This window comes from Peromyscus californicus, unplaced genomic scaffold (genome assembly GCF_007827085.1).
Source record: "Peromyscus californicus insignis strain IS unplaced genomic scaffold, ASM782708v3 Scaffold_21__1_contigs__length_65335640, whole genome shotgun sequence".
Taxonomy (NCBI): domain Eukaryota; kingdom Metazoa; phylum Chordata; class Mammalia; order Rodentia; family Cricetidae; genus Peromyscus; species Peromyscus californicus.
The window spans coordinates 52,115,862-52,137,874 of NW_026294514.1; the positions used below are offsets into that span (position 1 = coordinate 52,115,862).

The following is a 22,013-nucleotide window of genomic DNA, read 5'->3' on the forward strand; positions in this document are numbered from 1 at the left end:
ATACTTGTACTCATGCCCACGGATCTCATCTGTTCTCAACCTTGGTCAGAGCTTCCACAGTGGACAGCAGTCAATGGAGAGGCTCATAACTGGACACAGTGCTGAGAACAAGACACTGAATGCATAGCCCTAAACGGGACACCAACATTAATTCCTCCCTGCCTCTGCCACAGGGATCAGGAAATACCACAGACCAAGAGGCAGAAAGAATGGGGAGGAATGCTGTGAAATATTCTTATGGGTGTAATGTGGCTTTCACCCTCATGTACTCACACCAGCTGACTTACAAGACTTCCATCAGATCAAGCCAGCCAAGATCCCAGTGTAATTTCTGAGTAGCAATTGGCAGTTGATGACTGCTGGGAGTGAGAAATCATTCTTTTTTGAGGATGTGGTCACAGGTAGGTATCCCATGAAGGATAGCATTAATAGACTTAGTGGATTGGAGAAAAAAAAATAAAAGACAGACTTGGGACAGGGTTATTATGGAGGGGGAAGAGGGAGTAGATATGATCATAGTTCATTCTCTATGTACATGAAATGTTCAAAGCTAAAGAAAAATTTTAATTATTTATTTTTGAGATCATAATATAATTAATATCATTTTCCCTTTCCCTTTCATCCCTTCAAACTCTCCCATGTAACCTAGTTGGCTGTCCTTCAAATTCATGGCCTCTTTTTCTTCAGTTATTTACATATATGCATATATACATATTTCAATAAGAAAACAATTTAAAAATTACAGTTATATTCTTTGCAATAAATATATCTCTGTACAATTGCAGTATTAAATCTACAAAGCAACTTCTATACCTAAGGCTCAGGGAGCATTATAGAAAGGGAGTTGGAGAGATTGTAAGAACCAGAGGATCATGGAGTTCGCAGTGAGATTGTGTCTGCTAGTAATGTCAGAAGTTAGGCCTTGAGGGGGTTGAGGATTTAGCTCAGTGGTAGAGCGCTTGCCTAGCAAGTGCAAGGCCCTGGTTTTGGTCCTCAGCTCCGAGGGGAAAAAAAAAAAAAAAGAAATATAAATTGTTTAAAAAAAAAAAAAGAAGCTAGGCCTATAAAGTCTCGCCAACAATACTGACTAAACATGAGCTGAACAAGGACAACTATAGACATGCCAAAGTGGATGGAGGAACACCCACAAGGTCTAACCCTACACAAAGAGCTACAGGCGACTAAGGAATGCTGAGAGCAGGGGAAATGTCTTCCCCAGAGAAGAATACACCAAATGTTTAGCCCTGAAAACAAGGCAACATTTTAAAAATTATAATTGCAATTCTTTTTAATATAAACATATCTCTGTGCAATTACAGTATTAAAATACTGTAGATAAGCACTCATCTTTTTTTCACTGTTTTCAATTATACACTGTATGAGATGTTTAAATGGAAGAGAGAAAAAGTTTACTGTGAGCATGTGGACTGCTTCTTCGCTCTTATTTAGTTGGTATAAGATTCCGTGGGGCTAGGAGAGTAGCATATGACTCTTTAATTCCAGAAACTCTAGAGGCCAAGGCAGGCCTCTAGATGATCCCAAATTCAAAGCCAGCCTGGAAAATGTGGGGAGATGCTGTATGATACAAAAATCTTAAGATGCTAGACACATAGACATGGACACACACACACACTCACACAGAGGATTCTGTTGTAATAATTTGGGTGGAGAGGCTGCAGAGAGGGCTCAGATGTTAAGACCGCTTGCTACTCTTGCAGAGGACCTGGGTTTGGTTCCCATTATCTTTATATTAGCTCATAACTGTGCTTAACTCCGGTTCCAGGAACTCTCACACCCTCTGGGGGTATCAGGAACAGGTGCAGTACACATGCATACATACAGGCAAAACACTCATATATTGTCTTCGTTGCTGTTCTTTCACTGTGAGGACAGGCCACGACCACGACAACTTACACGAGAAAGCACTTTGCATCTTTGTAGCACCCTTCAGTCCCCTTCCTTCCACTGTTGCAACACAAAGAATGTAATGAAACAGGAAAATGATGTTGGTCATGCTTTCAGAAACATCAGTGTGTATTCAAGATGAAGAACCAACACTTTCGCTAATCTTTGTGCAAACGTCCACTGCTAACACTGTCAGAGTGAAGATGCCTTAGTTGAAATCTAAATGTGTTACTGTGGCTGCTGCTCCTCTGCTTGGAGTAGGATACTTTGAATTTGTTCATTCAAACTTACAACATAGGTAACCAAATGTCATCAAATCCAGCTTTTCTGGGTAGGAAGATTACTTCATATTCCATAGAAAGTATGATGATCTCTATTTATACTGATATCCACTTTAAATACAATTCATTTGGGCTAGGGGGATTACATTACGTAGGTAATTCCCCCAGAATCTGAGCATTCACAGCTTCTTATTTTCAGAATCTCATATCAGAGAGGCACCAGGTTTTTGTTTGTTTTTGAGACAGGCTCTCTCTATGCAGACCATGCTGTCCTTGAACTCACAAGACATCTGCCTGCCTTTGGATCCCGACTACTAGGATTAAGGGTGTGTGCCACCACACCGGGCTAAGTGTTAGTTTTGATCTTTTTTTTTTTTTTTTTTTTTTTTTTTTTTGGTTTTTCGAGACAGGGTTTCTCTGTGTAGCTTTGCGCCTTTCCTGGAACTCACTTGGTAGTCCAGGCTGGCCTCGAACTCACAGAGATCCGCCTGGCTCTGCCTCCCGAGTGCTGGGATTAAAGGCGTGCGCCACCACCGCCCGGCCTAGTTTTGATCTTTGAGAATGGCTATGTTATAATCTAACCATCACAAGTAGGCTGAGGTAACTAAAAGACAGATAATGTAAAGTCCAAAGTGGGAGAACTGAGTCCAGCTTCCCTACAAGTATTGGGCCTGCTGTCAGCATGCTGCCTTGGGAGGGCTTTTGATTCTCCTGGGGGCACAGATTCTTCAGTGTGTGACACTTAACCCACCAGTATTATACTCATTTAAGGACCCATAACAAAGAACACAACAGTCCTTATTTCTGCTCTGCCAGACCTAATGACAATCTGGACTTTTTTTTTTTTTTTTTTTTTGAATGTTCGAAGTGATATATCTCACATCTCAATACCTCAGCCCACCAAGTACAGCATGTACAATCAAAACTAAGATTTCACAAGAGCACATTTATCTTAGTATTATGTAGGGCTCTGTGTGCATATTATTAGGGATTGCTTCCTACTGGAATGTGAACCCCACAATGTTTGGGATATTTGCCAGTTTGTCTTGGCGGATGAACTCCTACAGACTACAACAATCTTTAGCACACAGGAAATACATACTTTCTGATGATCAACGAAATAATAAATAAACAGATTGGAATTACTGTCAATCATGCAGCAGTATTAATGTCTCCAATCAATTTTCTTTTTGTTTCACATATTCAAATTATTTGCATGATTTTCCACTTTAGGCTTGGGATATGCTGCCCAGAGCAAGCCCTGTATGAGTATTTAAAGTTTTATTATTCTTTCAGTTTGGAGAAACTAAAACCAAAAAGACGGTCATGACCTTGTGAATGTTGGTGGTGATAGGGAAGGATTTGTTTCTAGGAAGGACGACAGACGAAAGTCTTATTAGTGTTCACGGAATTCAAATTATTATACCTGAGGGCGGCCTGATTCTTGGAGCACAGGATTCTTCCTTCAATAATCAACAAAGGCAAAGGCAGCGACAGGTTCTCCTGAAAGGTCTTCCTGACGCAACTGTGTTTGCAGCTTTCATACACATACCCAGGGGGAGTGCTGGCCCACAGACTCCCACAGTCTCTATTTGTTACCAGTCCCTGGGCTTGGGAAAAGAGCGCTGCAAGGAGATTCACCGTAGTGCCGCCCTCGCATCCACGACACTGCGATACTGCCGCCCCCTTCCCTCACCCGGCGGAGGTCGGGTCTCACGCCCACGCAGACCACTGAGGTTGTCACTTGCGGCGACAGGCGTGGTGGAGAACCCAGATCTCCAGGAGTGTCCTGGAAGCTGCGGGGGCCACGATGTGCCAGCGGGGGAGGGCCCGGAGGCGGAGACTGGTCCGGCACTAGGGCGCTGTCACCTGCCCAGAGGCGGAGCCAGGAAAGAAACCAGCCTTTGGCTGATCTCAGACACTGGAGTCCAGAGAACCCTTCTTGACCATGCAGAGCGCCAACGGAATTGAGAACCCGGCTTTCGTCCCTTCCAGCCCGGACACCCCACGCCGTGCGTCTGCTTCTCCCTCCCAGGTGGAGGTCTCCGCTGTGACCTCCAGGAACCAGAACGGGGATTCTCAGCCTCGGGAATCTGAGGAGCCCCAGAAGTCGTCTGAGCCATCTCTGCCTTCTTCAACTCCTCCAGCTTCGGATGAGCCGCCAGGGTCACAGCTATGCGAGCTAGAGGAGGGACCTTGCGGGTGGAGGAACTTCCACCCCAAGTGTCTCCAGCTCTGCAACACTCCCCAAGGCTTTCTGCTTCACTACTGCCTCTTGGCCCTCACGCAAGGTAAAGTCCAGCGCCAGCTTCTGGGGACTTTGGCTGAGCTGGTGGTGGGGTGGGGTCGAGCTGGGGGAGAGGAGGAAGCTGGTATAGGGGAACCCCACAGATTGACCTGGTAGTTAATGCGGCACTAGGTAACCCCCACCCCCACACCTTGGGCTTGGAACTTGAAGAAGCTCTTAACCGCGGGTGTCCACCCCTATCAGCGGTCCTCTTCTTCTAGCTTCCTCCTTAGATAGCATCATTTAAAACCTGGCATGCAAGTTTTTGCTATTTTGTGTTCTGCCTCAGTTTAGCGGAGTGGATTCCTCTAGGGAAGATTATGAGAATGTTCCTTTGGGAAAACGATAAGCCTTAGGGTAGTCTGGTCTGCATTTTAAAACCTTACTGTCTACTGGGATCTAGGGGAGGGAGCTGTTATTTGTTTTTCACCTAGGAAGAATTAAAAGCTTTGCAAATAGGAGTGGACTGATTTTCTGAAAGGAGGGGAGCAGGTAGAAGTACTTAAATTATGTAGCATAGATTAAATGTGGGTAATCCTATTTTCTGTATATTTGAGAATATGGGCACTAGTGCAACCCAGTGAGCAAAGGAGAAAACGCTTCCAGCCCTGAAGAGGTGAACCTTTATTAGCTCTTTATCAAGTGTCTGTTTGTTCTAGGATCTCTTTTCAGTTCTCTTGGGACTAACAGATTAAGCCTAGATTTATCCCCCCAGGAGTTTGTGATCTAAACCGAGTTTCACTGCTGAGTGAGAGGTGTGGTGGCGGAGGAGGGAGGTAGGCTTTTTAGAAAGAAAGGAAGCAGAAAGCAAGAAGTTGAAGGAAGCTGGTTTGCCCCCAAGGCAAGGAACAGAATAAACGGAAGTTACTTGAACAAGATAAACCAGGGAGGGATGGGCAGAAGGTGGGACAGCTTGAAGGACAGATATGCTGAAAGTCAAGTTCGTTTTGGTATTATTTGGGCCATAACCTCAAACTATTTTGTAATAATCAAGGATTGGTTGAAAGAAAGCAACCCAGGAGAGAGTGAAGGGTTACTGGAAATTGTTCTTTGCTAAATTAATTTTAAAAAATAATACATTGAAGTCACTGTCTTCTGCTCTTATTTTGTTTCTGTTTGAAGGAACTTGGTGCCTCTTTCTTTGCACCTTTTGGGTGCTAAGTAAATATTTGTTGATCCTAAGTAGCTTTCAGCTCATTTCCTGAGGATTTGTGCTGTAGCCATTTTCCTTTCTACCTCTTTTTTCTTTTGGTTTTTTTCGAGACAGGATTTCTCTGTGTAGCTTTGCGCCTTTCCTGGAACTCGCTTCCGAGACCAGGCTGGCCTTGAACTCACAGAGATCCGCCTGCCTCTGCCTCCCGAGTGCTGGGATTAAAGGCGTGCACCACCACCGCCCGGCTCCACCTTTCTTATCCCTCCAGTTTCCTTTCCAATTACCTCGTGGTTGTAGTTATCTGAAGCTAGTGACAGTGGAGTATCATAGATATAGCTGTGTAGAATTAAAAAGTAAAATAGATCTTCTGTTTTACCTTACATTTTACTCTGCAGTGTCTATGTTACTCTAAGACACTTTGTATTTAACATAAAGTATTGTTTAAGTTATTATCAGATAGAATTGGTTCTCTGGTAGGAGGTGTCTGGTTTAGTTTAAAGCCTCATTTACTAGGCTTTAAGAAAAGTAGTCTGAGAAGAAAGTAACCCAGTATATTAATTTATGCTGAAGTTTAGGTTTCAGTGGTTGAAAGTGTGTTCCTGTGTGTCTCCCTACCCTTGGGAAGTCCATATCCCATTATATATTAATAGACATTTGATTAGGCAAGAAACAATTTGAGGAAGGAGTTGAACAGGCATTTCTCAAAGGCCATAGGTATCTCAGCCTTCAACCTCCCAGGGAGCCTCCTATCCTCACACATCAAATAGTCTGCATTCTTTCTGAACTGATTCAAATGCAGTGCTCTTGGAATGTGTACAGCATAGAATTGGGGAGTCACAGGGCTAAATGCTTATCTCCTTCTAGATATTTGCAAAATGAAGGTTTACTGTAAAAGCAATGATTTCTAGTACCTAATTTTTATTTTTAATTTTTTTGAAGACAGGGTTTTTCTGTGTAACCCTGGCTGTCCTGGAACTCACAGAGATCCTCCTGCCTCTCCCTCCTGAGTGCTGCAATTAAAAGTCTGCACCATCACACCAAACACAACTAATTTTAAATCATCAGTGTTGTAGGTATATTGGAAGGTTGATGTTTGGTTGGTAAATTTTTCATGTTATCGGGTAACTGCTTTCTTATAAAAGTTGTTTCTAGGTGCTTTATACATGTCATTTGACAATCTCCAAATTACTAGTTAGTTTACAGTTTAAAAAGAAGAAAAATACACACACACACACACACACACACACACACACACACACACACACACACACAAAAAAAAAAAAAAAAAACCCAAAAAACAAAAAAAAACCCCACAATTTTAGGACATTGAAAACTGTTATACTAATTTTGTTAAAATATATTTTCAGTTGCAGTCTTGATAAAACAACAAGACAAACTGTAGTTACTATGAAATGTTTATATTCAACCCAATTAATAATGAAAATTTTTCTTAGTAGCTCATAAATACACTTAACTAAAACTTTCATCACTTTTAGTTTTTAGCTTATTGTCACATTTCTGTTCCTGTGGATTTAACCTATATCTGGACAGGACCTCCTAAAATCAGTCAATACTGGACACTCAGTCTTCTCTACCTACTAGTCCTTTACTAATTATTCTTATAACAGGCAGGTAGACTCTATGTAGCCTTTTCTTCTATATTTTATTTTGAATGTGATTTAGAATGTTAGTAGTCAAAATGATGTTTAGTTTTTTATTTATTTTTTAATACTGTACATTTTAAGTGATAGAGACTTGGTATACATATCTATAATCCTAGCACTTGAGTAACCAAGGCAGATTCTAGATCAGCCAAGGGACTTTGAAGTACCATATCTCAAAGTGGGAAGCAAAAGCTTCACTTAGTGTTTGTGAAAAGTGTTAGAAGAAAGAAATAGACTTGAGAGCTCAGCTTCCTCTTATTGAAGCTAGGTCGGGGTGAACCGTACTTACAGATACGTGTGTCTGAGACTAAGGAGGTAATTGAACCTTGCTGTAACATCCGTCCTCTGTGGTCTTTTGTACTTGCTGTCCTCTTTCCAAAGAGTTTGTGGAGTGTGCTGAATTTAAGAACTCTCTAGAAAACTGGTTTTATGGGACTTTACTGGTCTGACTTTTGTTCGTCAATGAAAGAAAAGTGAATTCAGACAAATAACGATATTTTTTAAAGATTTATTTATTATGTATACAGTGTTCTGTCTGCGTGTTTGCCTGCACGCCAGAAGAGGACATCAGGTCCCTTTATAGATGGTTGTGAGCCACCATGTGGTTGCTAGGATTTGAACTCAGGACCCTGGAAGAGCAATCAGTGCCCTTAACCTCTGAGCCATCTCTCCAGCCCCAAATAATGATAATTTAATGTGTACTAAACACTGCTTTTGTAGAACACCTGAAAACTTACAATTTTGCAATGTGAAAAGTGAAATGGGCTGGGCGGTGGCGCACGCCTGTAATCCCAGCACTCGGGAGGCAGAGGCAGGTGTATCTCTATGAGTTCGAGGCCAGCCTGGTCTACAGAGCTAGTCCAGGACAGGCTCCAAAGCTACGGAGAAACCCTGTCTCGAAAAACCAAAAAAAAAAAAAAAAAAAAAAAAAAAAAGTGAAATGATTTTGGAGGAAATATGTTTGGACTGCCTAACTTTGAGACTTGAGAGACTTTCAAAATTGTTACTTTTGAAAATAGCAAAAGAGCAAAGGAACAAAACCTAGTGCTTTTCATTGCTAATTGTGCACATACTGAAGCTAAAACAACGCATTTCATTTGCTCTTTTTTAGGTGTTGTTGTAAATGGCCTAATAAACATTAGCATTTCCACCATCGAGAAGCGCTATGAAATGAAGAGCTCGCTGACCGGTTTGATATCATCCAGCTACGATATCTCCTTCTGCGTGTTGTCTTTATTTGTATCGTTCTTTGGCGAGAGAGGACACAAACCTCGCTGGCTTGCATTTGCATCTTTCATGATAGGACTGGGAGCTCTGGTCTTCTCCTTGCCACACTTTTTCAGTGGAAAATATGAATTGGGATCCGTTTTTGAAGGTCAGTCTCTGTTATGTTTTTGTTTGCATGGAAACAGGTTCATTGACATGTGAACAGTAGAGTAAGGTCTGAAGTCTCCTCTGCTGCTTTGTATGGATTGCATAATGTAGGAGATTGCAGAGACAGACTGTACATTATTTGTCACATCAGTGGTCGTCCAGATTTGTGCTTCTCTGATGCCTACTCCCCATATGATGCCCGGTCCCTTTCAAGCAGAAACAAACTCTTTCAGGTGTTCAGCTCACTGGATTTCCAGACTTGTAGATTTTCTTTTGTACTGCTGTTACTTGCAGTGATTTCAGCTCTGTGTGCTGGACGTGCACATTCCTGGTTTAAGACAGTACAGGTGAATTGGCCTAGCAGGACATTTTCTCAGAACTGAAGCCTAGTTTTTCCTTTGGCTCTAGTTTGAACATGTAGCGTCAGAGTGACCTGCAGACCATGTTACCTTGAGCAAACAAAATCATTATTCAACGGCTTGGAAGGAAATTTGATGAACCTTTTTTTCCCCCCCAATCATTTTTTAATGGTAAAACAATTACACTAGAGCTAGAGGAATGTGCTTGTGACTTATAGAGTTCACCTTAACAGCTTTATGCCCTTTCTGGGACTTCAATAACAAACATTGAGAAGCCTTTAGGGATTAGGTTAAGTGTGGGAAAGGCTTGGAAAGAGAAAAGAGAAATCGAGATGTTGCACTATAGGCATTCTTTTGTTGTTGTTGTGTTTCAAAATTTTAAAAATGAATTGATTTTATGTGCAGTGGTGTTTGCCTGGATGTGTGTCTGTTGGATCTCCCAAGAACTAGAGCTATAAACAGTTGTGAGCTGCCATGTTGTTGCTGGGAATTAAATCTGGGTCCTCTGGAAGACTAGCCATTGCTTTTAACCCATGAGCCATTTCTGTATCCCTTAGGCATTCTTTGTTGAAAGTGAAGATTTTAATATTTTTTTGTGTGAACGTTGGAAATAATATCAAAGCAGGCTGGAGAGGAGTCTCAGTCGTTAAGAGCAATTGCTGCTTTTGCAGAGAACTTGGATTTGCTTTCTAGCACCCACGTGGTGTCTCATAGCCCTCAGTAACTCCAATTTCAGTGGATTTGATGACCACTTCTAGGCTCACATATTTATTTACTTATTTATTACAAATATAATAAAAATAAACATCTTGAAAAATAATATTAGAATTTTAATGTTTCCCAAGACTAATTTCCCAATTGCAAGATAACAAGGAATAAAATGGCATTCTCAGTATTTTGCTTTGTATTATGCACTCAGTTTTAGGAGTACACTTATTATATAAGAATACTTCATTTAGACATAAAAACAGGAAATGCAAGCATATGGATGAAGAGAGGATGCAATTAAAATATGAAACATTTAGAATAAATAAGATAGAAGATACTGTCCGGGGAAGGAGCACTTACTGTGAATTGTAGTGTATTATCCGACATTGGGCAACATTGCATAAGGCAGACTGCATAATTTCACTGGGGGTAGTTTGAGGAACAAGGCACACACTGCAGCATAGGCTGTGCTGTTGCACCTTGAAATCTAAACAGCACAGAACATTCAAGCTAATCTGCCTCAGAAGAACAGGCTCCTGATTCTGGGATGGCATGAATGTGTTTGTGTTTGCAGTGGTTAGACCTACTGCTGCAGTCAACCAGCTGAGTTTCTTGGGGTTTTTTTTTTTTGGCGGGGGGAGGTTAACATATGTGTATATTTACACTTTTTATTTTTGAGATTATAGTAGAATTATAGCACTTCTCCCTTCCTTTTCCTCCATCTAAAACCTCCCATATACCCTCCTTGCTCTCTTCTAAATTCATGGCCTCTTTTTATTAATTGTCACATGTACATATGTCTATGAATATATATAATGTTACATTTAGGAATAAATATATGTACACATGAATTTTTTTTCTTAAAATGTAACTGTCTCAGTCTGTATAATGTTACTTGTATGCACATTTTCAAAGTAGACCATTTACTATTGCATAACCAATTGGTGTGTTCTTCCCTGGAGAAGTCTATTTTCCTGCTCTTAACTTTCTTTAGTTTCTTGTGGTTCTCTGTGTAAGAATTTTCTTGTTCTTATTTATTTATTTGTTGGCTGGTTGGTTAGGTTTCTTTCTTTTTTTTTTTTAGATAGGGTTTCTCTGTGTAGCCCTGTCTGTCCTAGAACTTGCTCTATAGACCAGGCTGGCCTCAAACTTAAGAGTGCCGCCTGCCTCTGCCTCCCGAGGGTTGAGACTAAGAGTGTGTGCCACCATGCCCTGCTAACTTCCTTGTTCTTAAAAGAGTTTTGTTGACAAGCCTCAGATGTTATAAAGCAAAACATAAGTACCTCTTCTACAAAACCTTGACCTCTGTGTCAGTGATCTTCACAGTCTATCTCCTGTGGTGCACATCTGGAGTTACAGCCATTCTAAACTCTTCACATCCCAATGGGGAACACCTACAAATAAGAAAGGCATTTGCAGGTGTGGGAAGAACTGGCTCAGAGCTGAAGCTGAGACAATTACTGAAGCAAGAGCAGAAATTTTAGTAATTATTGTGTATTATGCAAGCTTCTTATTGCTCTTCTGGACATTTTTCGGTATTTTAGCTGATCACACTGAGTAGACCACTGACATAGGAAAATTCAACTTGCCCTTATGGTTCTGTGCCATGTCTGTAATAAATATTGTTTACGTGGAGTACACATAGTACTAAGATAACAGCAGTGCAGAAGCTGGACCTGGGGACACATGTCTGTCATCCCAGGACTTGGAAAAACAATAGTAAACATTTTATTTCATTTGCTGTTTGAGGAAGGATACATAATTAGCAAGCAAACAAGACAGTTGAAGGTTAAAAGTCTCTTAAGTAGGTTCCAAGGAAGGTTACAGTGATGGTAGCTAGATAATGAAGGAACAATCTTGAGAGATGTTCTTCAGGCTAGAGGAAAAACTCGAGGGTTTCAGAAATGGTCAGTTGTGGCCAACACAATCATCACAAGCGCAAAATGTGCTGTGAGGTGAACATGCAGAGCAGAGGCTAGCCAGGCTGACCCTCTGTGTTTACCTTGACCACCTGGGACTGTGTCCTAGAATGTGTAAGACTAGTAAGAACAGAGTCAGGAGTGGAAATCAAGAATTTTTAACTTCAGGATGAAATGCTTATTATATCCAGTGTTCACTACATATACTTAAACATGCTGGCCTAAACATACAAGCCCACAAGCCAGTCCTTGAAGTACAAACACTACCAGAAAGGCTTCTTTACTCTAATGTTTGGTAGAGTCACTTTGACTTTTGGGGATGGTTGTTAGTTACTCTTCACACTGTCAATATATTTAAACATGCTTAGCTGCTACTTAGCTACTTTTTTTGAATTTTGTGATTTTTTTTTCCTCAGCAAACATATCATTATGGCTTGTGCACACAGAGGCAGAGAGCCAGAGAGAGAAAAGCTTTTACTTAACAGACTACAGGAGTAAAATTGCATTACATGTATGAAAGAGGCCATGCATTTGAACACAGAATGAATGTTGGACTCATAAATCCCTTTACTGTTACTGTATAGATTTTTACAGCAAATGATCCAATAACTTCATACTGATTTCATTAATAGTAAACAACTACTAAAATTAATCCTGCCTTTAGTGCCCTCTTTGTTTTTAAGATTTTTATGTTTATTATTCATGGTTTATTAGATATTAGATGATTTAAATATTCCTTTTTCTGAGTTTAAACAGTTTCTTCCTTCAAGACAGAGTATCACACCAGGCGGTGGTGGCACACACCTTTAATCCCAGCACTCCGGAGGCAGAGGCAGGCAGATCTCTCTGTGAGTTCGAGGCTAGCCTGGTCTACAGAGCGAGATCCAGGAAAGGCGCAAACCTACACAGAGAAACACTGTCTTGAAAAACCAAAAAAAAAAAAGAAAGAAAAAAAAGACAGAGTATCATGTAACTCAGGCTGGTCTTGCACTGTGTGTAGCCAAGGATGACCTTGACATTCTGATGCACTTGATCTCACCTAGAGTTATCGGACTACAGGCATATGCTACCACTTGGGACTCTGTGGTGTGGAGAATAAGGGCCCCTCGCACGATTAGCTAGCACTCTACCAATTGAGCTGCGTCCCCAGCCCTTCATCCTTAGTACAAGAAGTCAAGTGTCATATAAAACAACAACAACAACACAATCTCTTGGTTCAAATAAGTTAATTCACTTTCACAACTATGGAAACCTGGAAAACAAAGATGAATTATTTATCTAATTCTGAAAAATATAGAAAAAGAAAACTGGAGTTTGGCATTACAAAAGGAAAACAAGTATGTTGGAAGTTAGAAGCCCTAAGACACACTTTGTTCATGAGTGATGTAATAATACCTAAGGCAGGGAGCTGGGATGGAACTTTTCTAGCACTGTAGCAGCCAGAATTCAGGTCCGAGCAGAGCATAGACTATAATCTGAGCTCAGGGAGGCAAAGGCCAGAGGATTAGAAGTTCAAGTTCACCTTCAGGCTCCACAGCAATTCAATTAGCAGCCTGGAATGCATGAGACCCTGTTTCAAAACAAAAATAAACACTACAAATCCTTAATGTAGCTGGGTGGTGGTGGCACAAGCCTTTAATCCCAGCACTCAGAGAAACCCTGTCTCGAACACACTTAAAAAAAAAAAAGAAAGAAAGAAAGACAAAGAAATAAGAAGCAATAATGAAGCAAAAATCCACAAATACAACAACAACAAGAAAATAAAATAACATGAAAAGCATGAAAACTCATTTTATTAACCAAAATCACCCCTGCCCTATAGTTTCATTGGAAATGAACATTGAGGAAATAGTTGTGATTTTTAACTTGAGGGAAATCACTTTGGATGAGTTAATCTCTCTGAGGAGATTAAAGTAATGTAATATAGTCAGTGAGTAGATGAAAACAAAATATGAAATATGAGTAGCATGTAAAATTTCTACAGGTGTGAGAATGACACAGAAGGAGTGTGAGAGTCAGTGAAGGTAGAAAGGGGGAATTTGGACCAGCATGGTTTCCCATTGTTTTGTACAAAAACAAAGTAGATCCCAGAGAAAGATAACTTTCCTCACCTGGAGATTTTATAGGGACATAAAGGTTGGAGGTGATTAACTTTGAATGGAGATGATAGAATATATCACAGGGGAGTTCTGGCTGCTGTTATTGGATACAAAAGAGAGAAAGTTTTAAAGAGTAAGAGAAATAAATACTCCTAGGGGTTAAGTTGAACTTACTGATTTGAAAATGGAGAAGTGTCATAAAAGATTTCCAAATAACTAATATATGACACTGCTTAAAACTTATCTTTTCACTTCTGGTATTGACATTCACTTTTTATGTTAGATTTTTTGACAAAGTCAAAGCCAGGCTGGCTTTGAACTCTATGTAGCTGAGGATGACCTTGAACTCTGGTCTTACCACCTTTCTAACTATAGGTGTGAATCACCACACACAGCTAGACACTCATTTTTGATGTAACCTTGATTGTTTTGGAACTCTTTTGTAGACCAGGCTGGCCAGAGACTCTGCCCCTTGAACGTTGGGATTAAAGATGTGTACAACCATGCTTAGCCTTTTGTCCATTTGGTCTTTTGTTTGAGACATAGTTTCTCTGTGTAGTCCTGGCTGTCCTGGAACTCATTCTGTAGACCAGGCTGGCCTCAAATTCATAGAGATCTGCCTGCCTCTGCCTCCCAAGTGCTGGGATTAAACGATTGCTCCATCAATGCCCAGCCACAACTGGCCTTTTGATGTGTCTTAGGGAAACTGTAATCTTAGCTAATGAGTGATAAAGCTATTATTTAAAATGTAACAAATCTTTACCATATAACACTTTGGTTTTATTCAACGTCATCTTTATTCCTTTTGGATGAGTAGTATTTTAATGTTGCTGAGCAAAATAATTTCTGCATCTCTCCGAGAGACTCTGGGAAGTCACTTTTAAACACGGAAAGTCTTTGCTGAATGCAATAAAGCTTTTTTTTTTTTTTAAATCAGTTGTCATTCCTGTTACTATTTTCTGTCCCCTTTATCCCAAAGAAGGTAACCTTCGATGAGAAACAAATTCTATTTGCAGAGCATTAGATTTCTAAGGTTTTAGGATTTGTAGGTTAGGGAGGATTGGTGGCCCTGAGTAGCTCACTTGAAACAATTGCTCCGAGAAAATATGTAAAATGAGAGTTAATTTCTAGTTTCTATCTTCTCCTTTATCTTATACTCTGGCAGAATTTTCTTGCTTGTCCACTTACAATTTGGAATCTTTATTCCTATATATTAAAGAAGATGTGTTAAAGAATCCCAAGGTATTTTAACTGTTAACTCTATACAAGTGATTTTGTTTTATCATGAGGATTCCTTCTTGGGTGATACTTTTAAAAATGGGACTCACTCTGATTTTTTTATATTTCAAGTGCACTGTCCTGCAACAAATAAGAGGAACAGGGGTGAGACTACACCATGATGTAATGAAATAAATGCTTTAGTTTAAATGTAAGTCATACAATAAAAGGACTAGATCTAACCTTCAGAGTTAGTAAATGCTTTAGATGAAAGTAAAATTCGGGGTATCTAGTAATAATTACTCTGGGTGATTGTTTTTATTTAATGTTTCCTTTATTATTGCCTAGTTCTTATCCATCATGGAGGGACATGCCTTCTCTTTTTTTTTTTTTTTTTTTGGTTTTTCAAGAGACAGGGTTTTTCTGTGTAGCTTTGGTGCTTGTCCTGGAACTCACTTTGTAGACCAGGCTAGCCTTGAACTCACAGAGATCCGCCTGCTTCTGCCTCCTGAGTGCTGGGATTAAAGACATGCATCACCACATGCCTTCTTATAAGTCTCTATAGGAAGCATCTGTTCACTGTGTACTTGATACTGCAGTGGTCATTTGTTCAGCAAATATTCTACTTCACATGCTATTGATGCCATAAACATATACTCAGACCTATGACAGAATCAAACCGATTTTCTCTACACATGCTTGCTAAAATAGTAACCTGGAAGAGGAGTTGCAAAGAAGTGAAGTCAACAAAGAAGGAGCGGGCATGAAAATGATGTCCCTTGGTCAATACTGATGTTGGGATCCTCAGATCATGCTTGCCAAAGCCTGTGTGTGTGTGTATGTGTGTGTGTGTGTGTGTGTGTGTGTGTGTGTGTGTGTGTGTGTGTGTATGTGTGTGTGTTGAATTAAAATTTTCTTTATTCATATGAGCAAAACTTCTTATCCATAAATGCCTTTATCAGTGACATTTTAGATCTGAAAGTTTACAGTGTAAAAAAGGAAGCTTAAAAGAGAAGCAAATTCAGAATACTACGGAAATGCTTTGAAACCATTGTTGACTTTTGCCATAAATATTTAATAAAATACTGACTTCACTGAGGTGTGCTGACATTTTTAAAGTGATGTCTGATGTGATCTTCAAGTGAGGTGTAGCATAGTTGTGTCTGAGTAGATAGAATTCGTGGGAGGTAAAAATTAAGTAATGGGGCCGGGCGGGGGTGGCGCACGCCTTTAATCCCAGCACTGGGGAGGCAGAGCCAGGTGGATCTTTGTGAGTACGAGTCCAACCTGGTCTACGGAGCGAAATCCAGGAAAGGCGCAAAGCTACACAGAGAAACACTGTCTTGAAAAACCAAAAAAAAAAAAAAAAAAAAATAAGTAATGGTTGTTTTTGTAGCTTCCTCAGAAAGATTGGCAAAAAATGTGGTTTGTGGCAAGATAAAAAAAAAAAATGAGGAAATTCTATTTTCATAGTCTTGTTCCTTAAAAGGGCACAACTTGGTCAATATCACCCTTAATGTGCTCTTTTGTTTTATTTTTAATCCTGTTGCACACTAGATGAAGTTGCTCGGATAAGAGTCAAGCAGAAGTTCTGTTGGTGCACTGTGTGACAGCTATGTGACACCCCTCAGATTCCTTCAACCAGAAGTTTGGGTGACAATAATCTCATAGTTAAGACTGTGCCTGATGGGAGGTTCAGTGTTCTTTAAATAGGGGCAAAGAATTATGAGACATGATAATTAAAATAGCTTTCAGGTTTTTGTTTGTTACTGGCAATGGTAGTTGTGATACAACATAAATAAAAACTTTTCCCTAGATTGTACTTCCATTTCAGAGAAGCAACTTGGTCTTGATGCCTTGCCAAAATGTGGCCAAACGTTTTGAAACTACCACATTAGCAAAGGTTAGATAGCTCCCCAAGGTTTCATGTTAAGACACAAGAGAAGAATTACCTAGTGTAGCTCAGATAATTGGATCCACCTATAAACACAGTTGAATATTGCATTTTTAGTAGACAATCTTCATTCTCTGATTTTAAACATAGTAATGGGATTTTCTAAGACTTTCAGAAAAAAGACGAACTAGTAAAAACAGAATTAAAAAGGAAGTATATCTTAAGATAGCATTATCTAGGTTACTCACTATTAATTTAACATTGTTCAGTCTTTTAAAATGTACATGTGTTCAAAAATAATCACAGTGCAGTGTATAGTCTTCACTGCTACCCTTGCACTCTCATACACTCTTCCCTAATACCCAGTCGTCATTATACCACATTCATGTACATATCTATGCATATGTACTTAAAATCTACTTTAATAAAACAAGTGGTTTAACCTATGAATATAAACATGTTTTACTTTTAATATATGTTGGGTATCTTTGCTACTAATAGAGGTGGGTCTATAGAACATTATTTTTATATTACTTAATTTTATAGGTAATTTATTGAATCAACCCCCCTTTATTATGTTCTTATTACATTTTACAGTTCTGGTTAAAATTATTCTAGCTAATGCTTATTTATGGCTGAATAAAACTCTCTTATGGGCTGGTGAGATGGCTCAGCAGGTAAAGGTGCTTGACCCCAGGAGTGATGACCTAGGCTCCACCCCTAAAAACCACATGATCAGAGAACTGACTTCACAAGTTGTTCTTTGATTTGTACTTATGCATCGTACCATGCCTGTAGCCACCCACATATATGCAAACACAAATAAGTATAACAAAAATTAGACTGTAAGTCTCCACTGTGCATGTATATCACATTTTCTTTATCTGTTCATCTGTTGACAACCACTTGGGCTGATTCTATGACTTGGTTCTTAAAAACAATACTGAAATATCCATGGATGGGTACATATCACTGTGGTGTATTGCTCCAGAATACTTGGAGCGTATATCCAGGAGTGTCATAGCTGGATCGCATTGTAGTACTACCTTTAGTTTTGTGAGGAACTCCATACTGACTTTGGGGCTACATTCCACCAGCAGTATAGAAGAGTTCCCTTTCTCTTCACCCTTATCAGCGTTTGTTATATCCCTTATCTTGATGGTTAGACATTATGTTCAGGGAAAGATAGATTTTCAATGTGGCTTTAATTGGCATTTCTTGGCGAAGAAGGTTGTTGAACAGGTTTTAAAGTGTGGTTTGCCTTGTGAGCAACAGCTATTTCATTAGTTCATTTATAGACTGGGTTGTTTGGAGTTTTGAATTTATTTTTCGAGTTCATTATATAGTCTAGAAGGTCATCATCGGACAGATGTGAAACTGACAAGGATTTTTCTCCTGCTCTGTAGGCTGTTTCCTGACTCTGTCAATTGTGTGTAGGTTTTTAATTCCCGCATTCCCATGTGTCAATTCTTGGAGGTTTCTTCAGAAAGCCTATGTCTACACCTATACCTTAAAGTGTTTTTTTGTGGCAGTTTCAAAGTTACAGTCTCCTTCCATCCATTTTGAACACATCTCTTGTGCATGCCAAGAGATTCCTTGCACGTGGTTATCCAATTTTCCCAGCACATTTCATTGAAAAGTATTGTCCATTGTATGTTTTTGGCAATTTGGTTAAAAAATCAAGTGGCTGTGTACAGATTTATTTCTGAGTCCTTTGTTCCATTCATGTGTCCATTTTTTTGTGCCAGTATATTGCTGTTTTCATTTTCATGATTCTGTCTTGAATTCAATAACTATGATATCTCTGACTTTGTTATTTTGCTCAGTTTAACTGAACTTAGAGATCTGCCTTCCTCTGCCCCCTGAATCCTGGGATTAAAGCTGTGTACCACTACTGCCTGGCTCTATTTAGTAATATTTTGTCAAGAACTTTTATTTCTATTCATAAGAGATGCTATTTTCCTTTACTTTCTGTCTGGTTTTAATTTCAGAGGAGCATTGGGTTCATTTGAAAATTCATGTCTTATGATTTTGGGAAAGAAAATCTAGAATTGCTTTTGGTTTCAGGGGAATAGAAACAGGATCTCTATGTGTAGGCTCGGATGGCCCCAAATTCATGGTGATCCACCTGACTCTGCCTTCTGATATTTAGAATTGATTTGAATTTTTAATATGTGTATAAGAATTCGCTAAGTGAAACCATCATACCATTTAGATTTTTGATTGAGAATTTTTCAAATTTTTTGTCCTCTTCTCCCAAATGTTCGTTTCCCTAGCAGCTACAGGGATATACAAATGTCTCCTTTGTCTTGTCCCTTTTGTGGGACAGATCCATTTCACCTACAATTTCAGATTTATGTGTAATAATAAACTCTTCTTTAATTCCCTATTTTTTGTTGTCTTTAGGGTCTGTTATGAAATCCTTTGATTTTTGATATTGAAAGTCTCTCCTCTCCCTCTCCCTCCCCCCCCCTCTGTGTGTGTGTGTGTGTGTGTGTGTGTGTGTGTGTGTGTGTGTGTGTGTGTGTGTGTGAAGGTCTCTCTCTAGCCTTGGCTAGCCTACTCCTCCCTGGGATATCTGGGTGGCCTCAGACTTGTGGAGATCATCTTGCATGCCCATCTCTGAACTCATGTTCGTTTACACTTCTTTCTGATTTAGCTTCTGGCTTTTGCAAGACTCTGATGGGCTCAAGATGGTGTAAGTGGTGCTCTATTATTATTAGCAAATGAAGAAGTCCAGGATCCCTATTGGTCTTTACTAACACCTATGATGGAAAGAGGCTCCTTGTTGAGTGGGTGCTCTGGATCTACTCTAGAACACTACTGATAACATGCTTTCTGAGAGATGGGAGTGATTCTACTGACACAGAGAGGGTGTGCTGGCCTTGTTCTCACTGACTATGCAGAATGTCCTGACTTTGCTATGTAGGGCTTCCTCTTTTGCTCCCATAGAAGCAAAGAAGGAGATAGACGCAGCATTACTAGATAATGGACATCTCAACCACCTGTGTGTCACCAATTAGCCCCTGGGGGTGGGACTCTTGACCTTGCTGGAAGACAATGCTGTAGTTTCCTTTGTCCTCTGGGTTTCGTTCGAAAGTTGTGATAAAGGAAGCAAAAATAATATTCAAGGAACCACTGTCATGTAGTTTCTTGGACAATCAATATCATTAGCCAGTTGGTCTTCAGCCTCAGAGTCTTCTTATAATTGTTTATTATTATTATTATTATTAATAGTAGTAGTAGCAGTAGTAGTAGTACTGAGTCTTTATCTCACCAGCCAGCTCACAATAATGACATGGAGACTTCTTATTAATTCTGAAAGCTTGGCCTTAGCTTAGGCTTGTCTCAACTAGCTCTTATAACTTAAATTAACCCACTTATATTAATCTACATTCTGCCATATAACATTATCTCTCTTCCATCTTGTAGCTCCTGTTTTCTCTCTGTGTCTCACTGGTGACTCTGCCTTTCTTCTTTCCAGCATTCTTTCTCTGCCTACGTCCTACCTATACTCCCTACCTAGCTGTTGGCCATTCAGCTTTTTATTACACCAATCACAGCAATACATCTTTACACAGTATACAAATATTCCACAACACTCCCCCCTTTTTGTCTAAATAAAAAGGAAAGGTTGTAACTCTAATACAGTAAAACTGTGTACAATAAAAACAATTATCAAGTAAGAATTACATTTACAATGTTCAATCCATTTGTATTTTGCAAATTCAAAGAAAATACTCCATTATCTCTCCTATCTTGGTGAGTCCAGAGTTTTGTGCCTGATTTACTTTCTATCAAAACTACAGAAAACTATAACTAAAACTATCTAATCTTCAACCCCATCAGAGACCTGAAAAGGATATAATGTTACCTGATTAAACAGGAAGTACGGAGCAAACAACTTCCCAAACTAAGAAATGACAGAGACATCTGGCTGCCTGGACAGTCACCTCAAGGTTCCTCTGCAACATTAGGGCATCCAACTTTGGCCTACAGGCCTAGAGTATCTAACAAACTTTTCTGTGAAGCAGGAATTTTGAAGGACTTTCCTACCTCGTTTCGGTAAATTTTGGCTGTCACTTTCTTTTGTGTTCTGCATGTCCAGTTTGGAAAGCATATTGTCAACAGTTGAGGCAAGTGCAGTTTCTTGCCCAGTGGCTAACATTGCCACAATGAAAGCAGCTCCACATGGAAGTTCTTTGATGCCCACCATCCTTTTTTGAAGTAAATTGGTGCTGCTAGGAAGAGACATGTCTCATTATCATGAAAAGCCTTAGGTTATTAAAACATCTTAAATGTCATATTTCATAGGTCTCTGAAGTCTTTGAAGATCAGCTATCTATCTAAAATATATTTGTTTAACCTTGAAAACATACCTAACATGACTACAAGTTTGACTTGCAGATGACTAACCTATGTTTCTTAATTATACAATACACTTTTATTTTTTTTTTTTTTTTTTTTTTTTTTTTTTTTTTTTTTTTTTTTTTTGGTTTTTCGAGACAGGGTCTCTCTGTGTAGCTTTGCGCCTTTCCTGGGACTCACTTGGTAGTCCAGGCTGGCCTCGAACTCACAGAGATCCGCCTGGCTCTGCCTCCCGAGTGCTGGGATTAAAGGCGTGCGCCACCACCGCCCGGCACAATACACTTTTAAATGAGCTGCATAAGCACAATACCTTAAACAAGGGTAGAAACATATATACAGTATAGCAAAAATAACCTTAAATTTGTATCAATATACAAAAATATCTTAAACAAGAGTAGAAACATATATAGAGTATGTTCTGACAAAAATAATTTTAAAATTGTATCGATATACAAAAATCCATACTAATGTAAAATATTTGAGAGTAATAGTTGCTTTTTAGTTTAAAGTAGATTCAATAATCGACCCTTTTATGCTATCATTTCTATATCTTCTTTCTTTTTCAGAAAGAAATATTTGAGTCTAACTTCCCTTGCTTAGTTTTTTTTTTTTTATCATGACCATTAACTTTCAAATAACCCCACTAAACGATGATTAACATCCACCAAATGACCAGAAACCACCAACCACACATCTTGGGAATGTGGATGTCATGTTTTCTAGACTGCTTCTTGTTGTCTGGGGGTGGCAGCATCTTTAGGGGACCCTGAGAAAATTGAGATAA

The 22,013-nt window shown here is 39.4% G+C and overlaps 1 protein-coding gene across 1 annotated transcript in view; it reads left to right on the forward strand.

Moving 5' to 3' along the window:
• The first annotated feature begins 3,372 nt into the window (after positions 1 to 3,372).
• Positions 3,373 to 22,013, forward strand: part of Slco4c1 (solute carrier organic anion transporter family member 4C1) — a 56,527-nt gene continuing 37,886 nt past the window's right edge. The window contains exons 1-2 of the mRNA XM_052750296.1: positions 3,373 to 4,477; positions 8,402 to 8,665. Of these exons, the coding sequence (XP_052606256.1) occupies positions 4,135 to 4,477; positions 8,402 to 8,665 (607 nt within the window). The 5' untranslated portion in view covers positions 3,373 to 4,134. The remainder of the gene's footprint in view (positions 4,478 to 8,401; positions 8,666 to 22,013) is intronic.